A 15,759-nucleotide genomic window follows, 5' to 3' on the forward strand; every position below is an offset into this window, starting at 1 on the left:
TTTGCCGGAGTGCCTACAAACGGCAAACGACAAGATACAACTTGAGGCAACCGGAGCTTTACCACAGAAAAAGGCTACTTATGAGCAGACATTCAGCAGTCTTGTCCTAATGGAGTTTGTACGGTAGACGGAGTTCTGCGCGATGAGCATGCACGCAGGCGACATGTCCATGGAAAACGACAGCTACAGGTGGACGTCAGGGTTAATCCAGGCATCTGATGCTGGTATACCAAACGCTGTCAACCCTATCTGTGACAGGTGCGTCGCAGTCACAAGCGGTTTGTATTCACCCTATGGTCGCGCAAGTGTCACGCGTCAGTGATTTCGACTACCCGATGTGACAGGTTCATGTTGAAACACGTTTAATCTAGTCTCACTGTTCAGCAGAGGACACGCTTGTAGGAACAGGTGATCACCATCCAACATTCTGGGCCTTGCATCGCGTTGGTGCAGACAGGAATTGTTTTCACAGTTAATGTAGGCCAGTATATGCACACTTAATACCGAGTAGATATGTTGAGAAGTTGCTGGGCATCCGAGAAAAAAATCATACAACATCAAAGTCTGCGTGTGACCTCTAACATCCCCAACCACTCACAAGAAAATGAAGTGATAGTAAATCGAATTTGAGGGGGACCTGCCACAAAGAGCATTTCTAAGACCAAGTGGACCTGGATTATTCTCCGGCTACCTACATGTATTACATGACCAAACTGACGAGTTTGGAATAATTCTACCTATGACAGAAATATGTGGTTCTCCGTAATCAATCAGTGAGTCCATAAGGTGGACAGTCTACTTGATGACTCCGTCAAACTCGTGAAATATGATTTTACCACCCCACGGAATACTGTTATGGATGACTTGGATGGGGGAGCTTTCCATCTTCAGTCATGAGAGGAGTACCATATGCTCTGGTAGGTCCGTTAGAGGGGTCCTCTAGAGAGGGTTAAGCATTTATATTGTCCTAGGGTTTTTCAGTTCTACCGATTCGAGCACAAAGTTATCGGCTGACAAGAAATCCGATAAAACACAAACTGAGACGCTACCAAAGTCCAAAGTGTAGCACATATGTACATGTTAGAGCGATTTTGATACGATGAGATTTCTGGTTGAAAAATACCTAACATCTACGTGAAAAATGGTCGTTTCCCACTGACCAGTGCCTAATCTGAGGTGGAAAAAAACAAGCTGAGCATGTAATTTTTCCACAACGCCCAGAATCAGTATTGTCCTACAAAGCACCTTCAGTCAAGTTTCATGACCACGAAGACAAGGTCAAGTAAACACCGAGCCCATCATTTTTACATCGAAACACTGGTGCGAATGCGATTACCACGGTTTCGGATAAACAGAACGATCAACGCACAAAACCGAGCACCATCGACGAACCAAGTGTGTTTGTCTGGTTACCCGGGGCGACGTACCGCCGGACAACGACCTCCAGACACAACATCGCCCTAAACTAATTAGCTGACAGCATACCCAACGACGAATGGCGTTAGTTCCCAGTTGACCCTTTGCAAGGGCAGGTGAAATAGCTTGTTTTGCATCAAAGGCACGCAGACTTTCAACCAAACAGGCATCAATTAAGGCCACAAAGATTCATGTAACACCAGTAATCAAGTGGGTATATCACGAGTAAAAAGGGCTGGTAAACGGCGGCTTCGTTGTGTCTCGACTGAGTTTCCAACTTTTTGAACAAACGCCAGTTGCCAGGTAATGCGGGGTCTGAATCCTGAAGATTATATACATCGAGTTACTTCTGGTAAGAGATTTTCCAGTAAAAAGAGGACCCAACGAAGTAGTCTCACCACAATGCATGCGCTCACCGGAATACCATCGACTCTCCCCCCCACACACACATCTAGATGTATTATACTGAGGCCTAAATCTTCTGAATATATAACATTCCGTTTCTCTTTCGTAACACAACTGCATTGGATTCAAATGTTTTTTTTTCACGAATTCCCATAGGCATTTTCCATGGGAGTGATCAATTTCTTCTCGGGAACGCTGCTTCAAAATGAGAAGGAATTTCTTGATCAAGCCGAAAAGTATTTTAAGTAAACATGCCAACCCCTCTATGAGAACGACAGCATTCCGTCGTTCTCGTAAATTTGGTTTGAAGAGCCCGCAAAATTAGGCCTTTGAATCCGGATAAGATAAACCTTTAGGGTTTTTTGGACAAATTAGGGCAATTAGTCTCATTCATATGGTAGCTATCTCTTCACAAACCTCATTGCTGGGATGTCTATTGAAAGCGATACCTTAGTGACTCCGCGTTAGGATGTGACAAACGATGAAAATCAGAGCATATCTACCCAGCTTTATATATGTATGCTATATTCACTGGTACTTTACTTCTGGCGTCCAAATTTTCAAATAACAATATTCTTGACCACTAGTACTCCCACTACTGGCCGCATTGTTTCGATATGCCTTTGAAGCTCGAAACCTTGATCGACAGAACCCAATAGTGAAAGCTAAATTTGGGGTAGAGTGCACAAGGTGAACCGGCTTCCCTGATTTAGGATGTGCTTTCCTCATTACCCATCGTATCTTCAGAGCCTGAAAGGTTTCAAGTCACAAATGGGGTAGGGTAGTGACCCAAGCTAATACGAATTGTAACGTTCGAATCGGAATGACAAATCGCATGAAAATTAGGTTTGTCCAAAAGAAGTGTACAACAAACTTCTATTGAAAGTTTCAACTTAGACTGTCCACAGACTATGAAAACAATGAGAATCGCCATTGGTGCACTGAGGCTACAACGATCTTATTAGGATGAGTCAGTCATATGCACACAGGCACAGCCTTCAATAAATATAGAGATGAAAAATTCATGAAGCCATCTGCCTCGGAATCGGACGTTATCATTCCCACAAAGCTTGAAGTCGCCTGGAGGATTGCACACACGCACCAGACTATATCACATTCGACATGGGCGAGAGATAAAGCTTGCCGTTGAAAATGCGACTTCAGCACTTTGGGACCAATATTCGGTTCATCGTTTATTTGTCATCGGTTTATTTGTCGTCGGTTGGTTAACAATACAAAAACAAGCATCTATCGCTCATGCGGGTGCGTGTGTATATGTGTGTGCATTTTCTCTGTTCACTATCCCAGATGACGCTGGGTGGTGATCAGCAAGCATGCTAGTCTCCGAAACGCTAATTAAAGAGTCAGTTTGCTCTGGTGATAGCAATTCCGCAGTCAGCCAGGATAATGACAGGGACAAGTAGGGCACACAGGGCACGGGTGAATGCGAAAACAAAGCATCTACTTGAATCAGAATTCAGAGAGAACAACATATGAAACGATACGCCAGCAACATAGCCTTTGAATTGGAGGTTTGGAAATGGAATGGATATTTTGTGGATGGATAGAGTTTAATGGAGCGGAAACAATCATAAATCCAGTCGAAAACTAGGGACAATTGTTCTATCCAGCTAATTGCCTACATCATTTATTGTGTCGCCACGTCAAGGTTGAAAGTGGTAACAGGGAGATTAGTTACTAGGGCACTAGCTACCTTCGGAACACGCAACACCACAAGATGGATGTTTCCAGCCAAATGAGAAAGGAAACTAGCGTACGTGGAAGTAGCCAGACTAATTAGGATTAAAAGCAAAACATGGATCAGTGATTAGTCACCTGGTGCTAGATGATATATATATATATATATATATATATATACGAAAATCAAGTTGGTATCGACAGGACAGCCAGCTCCAATTCACCTGAACCACGTTTTTACCGAAATACACCTGTAGTTTCGTGTTCAAGCATACAAAAAAGACTTATGGACATTGTTCTGGCACGAAATGCAAACAATCATCGCGATTGTTGTTTACTGTCAAACAAAGATTCACACATGAGGATCTCCAATCCGATAGATAAGGTGTTGACTGCACCACCACACCGACAAATAGGTGGTGTGCTGAACAGAAATAGCAAAAATGAAGGGATTTAAAGAGAAAGTTATTGGGTGGCTTTTCGTGAAGAGGAAATTCAACAGAAATCTGTTCGTATACACAGAGCAATCAATACGGAGTTGGGTTATGTCGACTGTCGTCTCGGGAGTTATCGTTCCCCAACCTGTTGAAGCCTCCTGTTGTCCGCTACCTCCTGAAGTGCGGGAATCATACAAAAGGGGTTATTACTCGCAGAGATGAGGAGAATAGTAAATAAAGGTGTCGGGTAGCATACGTCAGCAAAACATAGGGCCGCTGCTGCAAATTCCTTTAGCCTACAATGGGTTCGTGGTTCAAATCAACAACAGGAGGAACATTTCGTAAACTGCAGGTACGCCAAGCCTAATTCACCAGGCTTGGCAAACATACGCAACCACCGAAATTGGTGTGCAGTGTCAATCTCTGAAATCCAGATCACCTGCGTTTATTAACGTTGATTACGCTGTAAGATGAGTGTGATCACTCATGAGTGACCGGTTAGTGTGATTTCAACAACTATTGCGCCTATCGACTGGTCCATACCAGCCGTGTCAGTGCATGACCTTCAATATGTGCTCTAAATGAGGCTGTTTAGTAGGCGTTCTTTCGGTATGCGTTTTGTGCCAATCTCCACCATGGCACACATCCAGTTCCAACAAATTCCCCTGTTTGTTCTCTGTACAAATATTCCGATCAGTTCAGTTCATCACTTATAAAAGTACCTTGGGTAACCACAAAATTTAACGGTAACGAGTTCTGAATACACTCGGTACTGAAAAATCTGACGCCAAGGACAGTATGGGAAAATTGAACTCTGTTCGAACATCCCTGTTGTTATTTGTTATCAATCTCACTCACCTCAACCAAACATAGTTAGCTCACGAAACAACCGACCTTTTTAAGTGATCTCGAAGACCAGCTGCGTCCGTAAATTCGACCTACCAGCGAGCACCATATGCTAGGTTGTAAAGTTAGGACATTTAGTCAGTACATTTGCGTGTTCCGGAGTGATAAGAAGACACCATTAAGAGCCCACAATAGGCTTCAGGAAACAGAATGCTCACCAGAATCAAAAGTAATCTCCGAGAGGACGATCCAGTCATAGTCGAACCAGAGCGTTATGCGAACAAACCGACCGATTCGATGGTCCAATGGTATGGAAACCCAACGAGCTTGTCTGTGTTGTGTATCGCGTCGACTCTCATAGAGAATAGCCGCAGATTTCCGATCATAATAACGACCGCCAATACTGAACTGGATAAGGGCACGGCGAAACAGCGCTACGTAGTGTAGTGAGTTCAAAGCGTGAATTCGGAGCTCAGTAAAGTTACGAACTGAAATGAACGGAGGAAAGTGTGGTCATGTAAGCCGTCTGAACAAAATCAGATTGAATCCATCACCAGACCTGAGCACGATAAGTCTAGGGAAAAACCTTACCAGTTGCAAAAGTCACGGAAGAAGATCGGAACAGATGTGGTCTCCACACTCAGGGGTATAAGCATAAAGACAGTGCATTCTGGATACGCTGTGGCCTGTCGTCTTTGAATGACAAGTGACAGAGGAACGCTTTCATGTTAAGGGTCAGTAGACTTGACCCACTCACAAGCACTGTGGTTACTAGAAGAAATATCCAGGCAATTTTAGGTTTTTCAGCAAACTCCAGTCCGGAAAACAATCTCCTCGCAGAGTTGGCTTCGTTTACTTAGTTTTGCACGCGACCCAACGATAAGTCACACTCACGATCACTCCATCAAATGACCATTCATTTAACACTTGTTTACATTCATGTCGCCGCCAAATGTTCGTAAAGATGAACATGTTTACTCAGCTTATCACCGGAACATGTGGAGAAAGGAACGTAGTGAAGTGTGGAGCTTCGTGTGTTCAAAAGACAAGAGTGAGCTTGTTTTGAGGATCAAAACAAACCTACTACGAATGTCACTGATACCAGTGAGCCAGGACAATCTAGAGATGAATGGGAGGGCTGACAAGGTATCATGAAACGGACGGAAATCGTGCTTGCAACAAGCTACAGCAACTAGTTGTCAAATTAAATGGGGTTAGGTACAAACAACAGTTCAGACCAATCAGAGCCGAAGGTACGGCTCAAGCCGCAAACCGATAGGTCTAAGCCACGGACGAGGCGGATCCAGACTACATCACATTGAGTGAAACCGCTGACTAAACGGTGAGTATGAAATAATTGGTGAGGTATATAGCTTACAAGGCCTTGAGGAAAATGACGCGAAATACCATACCTTGATCGAAGCAAAATAGCATCATGATATGCTCAGATGGCCTGGAATGCTGGCGCCGAAACCAACCGACGACGTTGTGATTGTCAACCGCTTCGGGGAGAGATCCTTCGTAATATTGCTTATCCATTAGCAACCCGATTCCTCCGTAGAAATAAGCACGCCGGCTTGTAATAGATTCCGGACTATTCGATGTTGTAGGCGGAATGATCCAGGACCCATCGTAACTTGTATCGTTCAACGAAACGTGATGCCGCGGGTCCATACGGTAGACATCTCCTTCAGGAATTGAATATTCGATGACACCATCTACAAATTGGTTATTGCAACATGTAGGGGTATGTAATGCTGACGGACCAGTCAAAGTAAAGTGCACACAGTTTTAGAAGAACAAAAAATTGACAACGTCAGACGTACTCTGATCGTTTGTGGGCCGACCACAAGAATGTGCGGAAGCCGGTCAAGGAAGTAGACTGACAGCCTAAAAAGACCGCTGAAAGATGAGTCATACGCATGAGTGACCTGTCCATGAAGGATGGAGCGGACCATAGATGCAACCAACGTACAAGTGGAGGTCGCCTGTCACAGCACGTCGCAGAGCAAACAAACACATCAAAAGTCTGAAAAAAGCATCTATTTGGTCGGTGATGTACAGTTGTCAAAGCCACGAAACGGGCACACCCAGTGAGGTGCGGAGTACCTATAGGATTCGTGTGACGCACGCCTACGCCTACGGGCTTATTAGAAAGTACGACACCGGTAGCGGCAAAAGGTAGCCTTCAGAAATGTCAATAATGAAGCGGGATGCTTGAATGTCTAGTAGGCTTTAATCCATTCAGTACATGAAGTCAGTGTTTGCAGACGAGAAAGACCGGAAAATTAGCTTTCACATCACCGCGCAACCATAAGTAGAGATAGAGGGAGAGAAGGATGAAGGCAAGCTGGACGACCAAGGGTTGGTTCCCGGGCTAGGCAGCTTTTGTAAACATCCTTTCGGGATTTGATTTTAATGCAAAACCCTGCCAGAGACGAGAGATTATCTGGTAGTGCGGCAACATCTGTTTCTGTAATTACTGTCAGTGGGTCGTTTTTAGCCAAAACTCCGATAGCGCAATGAGTTGGATGGGGTTTCGTTTGCCTGACAACCCATATCCGACAGAGTACACACGGCCAACTGTTCATGTAGCACTCTTGGTGCTGGAGCAAAAGTATTACGCAATCGTCCTGATCTGCCAGCTCATCCTAACTGTTTTATGGCCGTAACTGAACACAACACTACCAAACAAGAAATTAGTTGGCGTCCACTTGGGAGAAGGTATATAGAAAACTAAGTGACGAGGAGCGCCGTAAAAGGACGTACATGGCGTCAGTCTCCTACGGTGGGCAATGCAGTAGTCGTCAAAAGGCAGTCAAAATTACAATATGTTCGAAGAGTCGTGTCCGCATGTAATTTCCTATGTCGGTATGTCACTATTTCTGGAATCTTCCAGCGGAAAATAGGTCGAACGTATGCTTCTACCGTGGAATTTGAACGGCACGATCGCCTGCATCGAGACCAAACCTGGTAGACACTACCACTGACCAAACTTAGAGTGAATAAAGTGACATTAATTGGCTGTTGTGTTTCCCTCGATGGGAGCGGGACCGTTGTAACGAATTCTTTATCGTTAGCTGAGTTTTATGCTGACATTCCCCGGATCAGTTGTATTACCTAGCAGTACGTTTGTCAAACGCTTCTCTTTAAACACTACTGTCAAACGCTTCCGTTCACCCCAAACGACCATACTTCGAAGCTAGCCGTACCATAAGTTGACAAAACCCTCAATCGAACAAATCACTGGTCGGATTATGGTAAGGGTGCTAATAGCTAAATGCTTTGGCGGGGAAAGAGCTCATTCTGTATGAGAATATTCTGCAAACTAGCAATCATAAAGGCTATGGTTACACAGGCTCCGGCAAACTGATCAAGACGGAAGGTCAAGTGGGAATAAAATACCCCTTCAGTGGAGGCCCTTGGTCCCCAAGACATTTTACTCAACGGTACTCACCGCATGCTCCCCTCAGAGATAAAAATGGAGGCTCGAATATTCGGGATGGCAAAATCAATCGGGGTATTCAAAGCCCATTATCCCAGTACATTGGAGGAACTAGCCAACGTTTTCACCTCAGTAAGGGCAAATCATGAGGGGGGTTCTTTCACAGTTGTTTTACTGGTGGATATTTACATGCGCTAAATTAACAAAGGATTTCACCAGAACTAATCATATTGGTCAAAAACAAGATGTAATGAAATGTTCACAGATTTTCGAAGTTACAAACTCCGCGCATTCGTTCTGAGGAACTGCCGACCGTTCTTTATACAAAGTTATGTTCGCCATCACCTCCAACTCACAATCGGCTGCATACAAAACGCGAAAAATCAGAAACCTAGAGTATCATATTTAATGTTAAGGCCATACTTTGTCCAGCTCGACGTTGAAAATGTTAGCACTATCATGTGGTATTTCCACTTTTTCAACCACCTTGCACTAGGCATTCAGATCCTCTTGGTAAACTGGAATATGTAAGTATTCCTTTTTACGCTTTTGTCGAACTTATCCTGTGTTTGTGATATTTTCATTGAACTTTGGAGTCCCATGTTCACTTAATTTCCGAGGTTCGTATACAGGCGAAGATGGCAGTCCATCAAATTTTTTATCCAAATTATTGACCCGATTTGTTAAGGCACTAATACTTAATGAATAAAAACATTTTAAAACCACCTACATGAATCGAATGCAGCTGCGTTCGGCGTGTTATTTCTGTAAATAAGTGAACGGTCTAAGACTTAGTTTAAAAAGTCCCAAACAAAGTGGGTTGGGCAGGAAGTGACGAGTTTGTAATTCGTTTGTAATTCGCTTATAAAAATAATGGTAATGGTAATCGTTCACTGTTCAACAAATCTATGATGCACAGTAATCGATGTGTGGCGATAACTGAAAAATTCTCCAACTTAGAGTCGCAATCCACCGTAAGAGAGAGAGTTCATTCTCGAAGGACCACACCCACTGTCTTTGCCTGATCCGCAGGTTGTCCCCATTCCCTTAGGGGACTTCAGTGTTGCACCCCCTCACTCGAGGGCAGTGACAAAGTAAAATGCGTAATGTACATCTTTTCACTCTATTAAACAATGAGATGCTCTTAAAGAGGTTAGACCATCCGAAATAACATTGAAACGTTGGGAAATGCTCAAAAGCCTTCCTAAGAGAAATGTACGTACAGAAAATCGTCACTCGCTTCCAATGACCGAATAATAATGCCCACTGTGTTACATGTGTATGGTTTCCGTGGATCACGCGGCATAAGTGAATGATGAAAGTGTCTACAGTAGTTTTGCCTAAAGGGCTTTTTAGCCCGAGATGACTCGGTGGTTAAAGCGCCAGTTTACTGACTGGTAAGTCCGTGATTCGAACACGACCTCCGCACCCCAATTACTCCTGTCTACGCTTGGGCGGTCTCAGCCCACGTGCTTCCTTCGACTGGCATGGCAGATAGACACCGGAAGGGGGTTACAGTCGAACTACTTATTTTATTTCCACAGTGACTAGATGTTCAACTCTCGGGTTTACCCACAGAAACCGGGGGATTTATCTTGCTCTAGTAACCGCAGTTCAGTTTACAAGGAATAAAAAAATGGGAGTTCAGCAGTGCGGAATGTCATGTGTTCATTTCATAATAGGCAAACAAGGAGGAATCTCTTACTGGGTAAATGGATCAAAAATAGTTACACACAAGACGAAGTAGAGCTACAGATTTGCATTGTCCTGCAGCAATATTTTAAATGTGATCAATCTATTTGGAGCAAGTTAGGTAAACCTTCGACGCTTTAATTTACCATCTGGATCCATTTGATCTCAGCGGGGTTGCAGTTGTAGCTACACTAAATCTTCACACTTCTTCAGGTGGTAGAACAACGCTATACGTATAAGCGACGCACAATTCTAGTATTCTTGGATTTCCGAGGCGCATTCGACTCGGTTGATCGGTCTGCTCTTCTTGACACCCTTGCCCACCAGGGAATATCCCGGAAGTTTGTAAACATAATGCGTTCTTTGTATTCTCAGACTTCCGGATGTGTGAGAGTTCACGGATAGCTCTCCAAAAGCCTCCGTATGCAAAGCGGTGCCCGTCACGGATGCCCACGCTCTCCTTTCCTTTTTAACTTCGTGGTCGATGAAATAATGAGACGAACGCTGGAGGGTCTCCAAAACCCTGGTGTTCAAATAGCCTCTGAAGAGAACTTTGTCGATCTGGAATACACAGACGACATCGTTCTCATGTTCGAAGAGGAGGAGAAGGCGCAAGTATTCTTGGATGAACTGACCAAACTCATCCCGTCCTTTGGTATGCAATTTGCACCTGCAAAGTGTAAGGTCATGCTCGTGGACGTGCAGTCATTGAACATGCCACTTGCAATCCAGAGAGAGGTACTGGAAGTTGTGCAGCGTTTTACGTATCATTTAGGTTGTATTAGTTCTGATTCTAGTGTGACAGATGAGGTGAATGCACGAATCTGCAAGGCTCGGACCGCGTTTGCTAATCTGAGACACCTATGGCGTCAGAATGGTCTATCCCTGAATCTGAAGGAACGTGTGTATCAAGCTACAGTGCGGGCTGTTTTGTTGTATGGCTGTGAGACTTGGCCTATTCGAGCAGCGGAACTGAGACAGCTTCAGGTGTGCGACAATCTTTGTCTCAGAACCATAGCTCGTGTGGGTTGGTGTCGGCGAATCCGTAAAGAGGCAGTTAGAAAGCGTGTTTTCGGTTGTGTAACGGGTACTTCCATTGAAGAATGTGTCCAGCACCAGAAGCTGCGATGGTTGGGACGTGTTGCGTATGCCGGACCATCGTTTGCCGAAGAGAATGCTGTTTGCCATGCCCAACTCAGAGTGCCGTAAACAGAGAGGTGGCCAACCTTTGACTTGGCAGAGGAGTATGAAGGAGATCACGAAACGTTTGGTGCTGTCGGTGCTACTCGCCTTCCAGGATGGGGACCGTGTGATCCTCACTGTACCTGGTTGGAGACACTACAAGATATGGCTGCCAAGCGATGTCAGTGGCATTCTTGTTGTCAATTTCTATCCAGATTGTCTGAATGAGTATTTGGTGGTATAGCTACCTAGGAATGATTGTGGTAACCTAGCACTAAGTCACTTCCCCGTCCACCTTTATTCTTTTCTTTACAATTAGGCTTTCAAATAAATCATGGTTGTACGGCGGTGAAGCATCGGTGTTGAACACTGATGTCATGCTATCGATGATGATGACGATTACACTAAATCTGCAGCACAGGGTAGAAAACGTAAATGACCGTGTGGTGATTTCTCAGATATCTTTGTTTTTTTTTCAAGATTGCCGCTTCCTTCAAGGCCACAGAACTGAAAATTTTGTCACTGAAATTTTGTCACTGAAAATTTTGCCACGTAGCTCAAAGTTTGGACATCTCAGTACCACCTTCAGAAATGTCGCGCTCCGATTGTCAGAGTCACGAAACGCAAACCGTAGCAAACAGAGATGATTATGGCGAGAAAACATCAATACGAGATGTCCTATGGCCAGAAAATGATGGGTTTTTGCACCAAAGAACTCAGTCTCAGTGTGGTCTTACCGGTAAATACAGAGCCGTAAACAGCTATCCGGAGACACATGAATCGCGGTTCAAGTTCGTTGTAGGGGTAGAGCCGAAAGCGTTTGGCCACTATGGGTGGATCTAAGCTGATGGCAATCGTCTGACTGTTGTTATTCGCGTAGAGAAGCTGGGCAGGGGGTGGAAATGAAAATATTGGAAATAACGTATAAGTTGGGAAAAATATTGCAGTTCGAAAGAAGGGTAAAATGGGGAAGCCAGTATCAGGCATGGGTTACACAAAAGGGTAGGGATGTAATCACAATATTTGGCTAAATGCAACTACATAATTCGTGATTCGATGGCATCCGTACGAAACGTATGTATTTTCCATGCCCACACAATCAACTATGCAAGACAATCAGTAAATAATGTTAAAAACGATACGTAAGATACGATCGTAATGTGACTAGGCCATGAAACATTGGAATGAACAAACATTTCGGTTACGCCCTTAAAAGCCTGATGAACAGTCCATGTCTGCCTACAGGTAGACAATATAGAATCGATGGATGATTGCAAAAAAAAATATGAAGTACTCAGGGGAGTTTTTCCAAACGGTATGGTCAACGCTGGCGCTATCAGACGACCGGGTCACGGTAATTTATGCTCTTCTAATTTTATCGAGCGGCCATGTTGGTTGGGACATGTGCTCATCAACTGTCTAAACCGTCATTCCTGATGAAGCCTTGTTCAGGATGGTAGTGTCGTACTAGAGGACAGGTCTCATATCGGCTCTCAGCCAGCGCCAACATGGAGTCACTGGGTTACCATGTGGTCTATGGTGTCCAGTAATCGGGCAGAAACTGGAACATGCAAACCGGGATATTCATCGTGCTTAACTTGTACCAGAGATTCGGGACATTGTTGGAGCCGATCTGACGGGGAAAATCGGCAGGACGTAAGATGTGGTGAAGTATATATTCGCCGCACAACCGCGAATATTTTAACTCCAAACTAACAGCCTACGTCGTTGAAAATGTTCCACTTCCTCCGGAACTACTTCGAGGACCACCGGTTGGCTTCACCTTAAGGGAAGGCCGCAACATCAACACCAGGGTGATCAGGAAAGACGCAAGGATGCTACGAACAGCATCAACATGAAGAATGTGCCCAAGAGGAAAGATGTAATACACTCAAATTTCTTCGTAAAGGGATTTCAGCGGCTAGAGCACTGTTCTCTAGACGAACCACACGGGATTACCTGACCTGAAGCAAATCACCGTAGGTTGAGTTGAATAGAACTGAAAATCACCTGGTGTCATTACAGGAGAATCTGATTCAGGGATAAGACGAACCGCATGCTGAATGATGTACCTGGACAAACTGCTACAAACATAACGGCCGGAGAGCAAAATCCGTGGAATTTGTTGACGCTGAGAAAGTCGGTGATGGATGGCAAAAGAACGACTTATCAACAACGGCTTGGTACCCTGTCCAACTCATGAAAGAATTAGGAAATCAAAATTGGAAAAGAGATCAGCCCTTAGGGAGCAACGGAATGGCTTTACCAGCACAAACAATCGAATCCCTAATGACAGCCACGCGTGGAACCTTGTCAGAGAGAATATTCTCACATGAGATCCTCCAATCCAAGGGGATCCAGCAGTTTCGTGTTTTGCGCGAGGGTCGCTCAGGAAAATGGTTGATGTTTGAGAGAAAACAAACGTTACATCTGCTTCCACCCCAAAGTAATTTACATCGTTTGGAATATAATTCTCTCACAGATGACAAACAAGTGAGTCAAAATGCTCAGCTTTTCGGAAATCTTGTTTATTATACAGGTACGGGGCGTGTGTGTGTATTGCAATGTGTATCGCCATACACAAAGTCATAGGATCACTGCCTTCCATGATAATAATGGGAACATGCATCTAAGGTAACCAGTAGGGCCAAACATGACGTCCAAACCCTCTGGTTTATCAAAAACGAACAGAAAACAAGTCAAACGAAAGGGTGGTCACCCTTGAGGAGCAACAGATCCCAAATTATTGAAAGTTTCCAGCCCCTTCTTGAGGGGAGCCGGAAGTAAATCTACCAATCAACCTAATAGCAGAGATCGCGGGAACAAAATAACCTGGCCGGTTTAGGGGTGCGGTGGAAGTATGTGTGGGTTATTCCATACGAAGCACACATTAGAATGAACGTGGCCACATTCGTCGAACATTCGACAGTACTGAAATTTGGTAGAGCTCGAAGCAACCATCACCCTCGAGGACCTACTATTTTAGGATACCATCAACCACACAGAAATGGGTCGCGAGGCGTAGTGCAAAATGTCAGAGAAACATCAACAATTTCCTAGATTCTTTCTAGTATACAGAAGGTTGCTCGGATGGTGTGCTTAAATAACCTTAGTAGGATGAAAGTGGATAAATTGCTTATATTTATCCGATCCAAAACACCGTACAAGAGTGCAGATTTATTTACAGCCTAAATCAATCGAAGTGACCGAAAATAAACCTTGAACTAAAGGTTGACGGAGCAGGACGTAATATTAGAAATGGCATGTAGAAGGAAGTTGGCCCACGACGGTAATTGACAGGAGTGCACATATACAGGAGAGGCAGAACAACGTAGGCGTAATTCGAAGATGAAATCCGAACTCACGACCCACTTGTAAGCGTAATGACTGACATACTCTGCATGTAGGTCTAACCCCAGTGGCAATCGCAGCTAGGTTACTAAGACTAAGACAGGTTAGTAAGAACAAACAACAGGTGGGCACTGGACATTCCCGTTTAGGGTGGGTGTGCTACTATGCATGAGGAAAGATGCGAAACGTGTTTATCGTTGTCTTCTGTGATGTACCTTTCAGCTTGTGCACACAAACGAAGTAAGTTACATTTTGGGATTTCACATGAAAAATTGATGAGGTCAACACGATGAAGGATCAATCTAGAAAAAGCAGGTGCGAAAAAGCTCGATGGTCATTTACCATCGCAATCAAAGACAACAACAAAATCAGCACCGGCAATCGGTGCCCAACCACATACCACCCACTCAAAAAAGACCCTAAAGTGAAATGGATAAAAACTGGACAGTGAGGATAATAGGTGTTAGCCTACCGTGCCCCTAACAATCTGGATAGAGACTGAGAGTGCAAATACTGCTGACATATTCTGCAACGTCCCCCGCTCATCCCTCCCGGAAAGCGAATCGTATGAATAGAGAATAAACGGACTGACCACAAAATTCACTTCATATACCCTATCAAGGGAATCAGAAAGATGATTCTGTTTAAAGGGTAGATTCTTAGACGAAACGCGAACTCTGAACAAGTTAACAATATATTTCGCTTATTTTTATTCACCAACCCCTTGTAAAAAAACAACCGTTTACTCAAAAAAACCAAGCCATTGACAGTGGAAGCCAAAGTGTAGCATCGTGTGTTTCATGATATGAAAACTATTTTGAACCTCAATCAGCCATTTGGGTCTTCGTCAAAGTAACCGAAGCATGTACGTCGCGACCGGGCTGTTGGATCCAAAGTCCAATGAACTGACAATCAGAGCGCAATACCAACCATATCATATATCTACCGGCTTACGATAGAGGAGACTTCGAGTACTGTAAAAAAACGACTTGCCTTAGTTCCATTACGCATTCGATAATCGTACCATCGATGACCGGTCTGGCGTTGATAGCGAAGTAAAAAAGCAGGCACGTAGGCATTCTGGAATGAATTAAACATCAACATGGATAGAGTAGCACTTTCGCGCCAATTAGCCGTGCTTGTGAGACCTCAATGATCAAATAAAACCAACAACACGCGAACACAAATGCCATGCACGTTGAGAGTTTCACTGTCAACGGGTTAAGGCAATTTACAAAAACAGCTAACAATGTTTCGTTTCGAAATGGCTGGATAAGCTTTGAAAAT

At 44.1% G+C, this 15,759-nt stretch overlaps 1 protein-coding gene across 1 annotated transcript in view; it reads right to left on the reverse strand.

Moving 5' to 3' along the window:
* The window catches only part of T265_13359 (hypothetical protein), a gene marked incomplete at both ends in the record, with an annotated part of 97,144 nt that overhangs the window by 21,034 nt on the left and 60,351 nt on the right, over positions 1–15,759 (reverse strand). The window contains 2 exons of the mRNA XM_009168499.1: positions 5,021–5,290; positions 6,215–6,520. Coding sequence (XP_009166763.1) covers positions 5,021–5,290; positions 6,215–6,520 — 576 coding nt within the window. The remainder of the gene's footprint in view (positions 1–5,020; positions 5,291–6,214; positions 6,521–15,759) is intronic.

This window comes from Opisthorchis viverrini (genome assembly GCF_000715545.1).
Source record: "Opisthorchis viverrini unplaced genomic scaffold opera_v5_59, whole genome shotgun sequence".
Lineage (NCBI taxonomy): Eukaryota > Metazoa > Platyhelminthes > Trematoda > Opisthorchiida > Opisthorchiidae > Opisthorchis > Opisthorchis viverrini.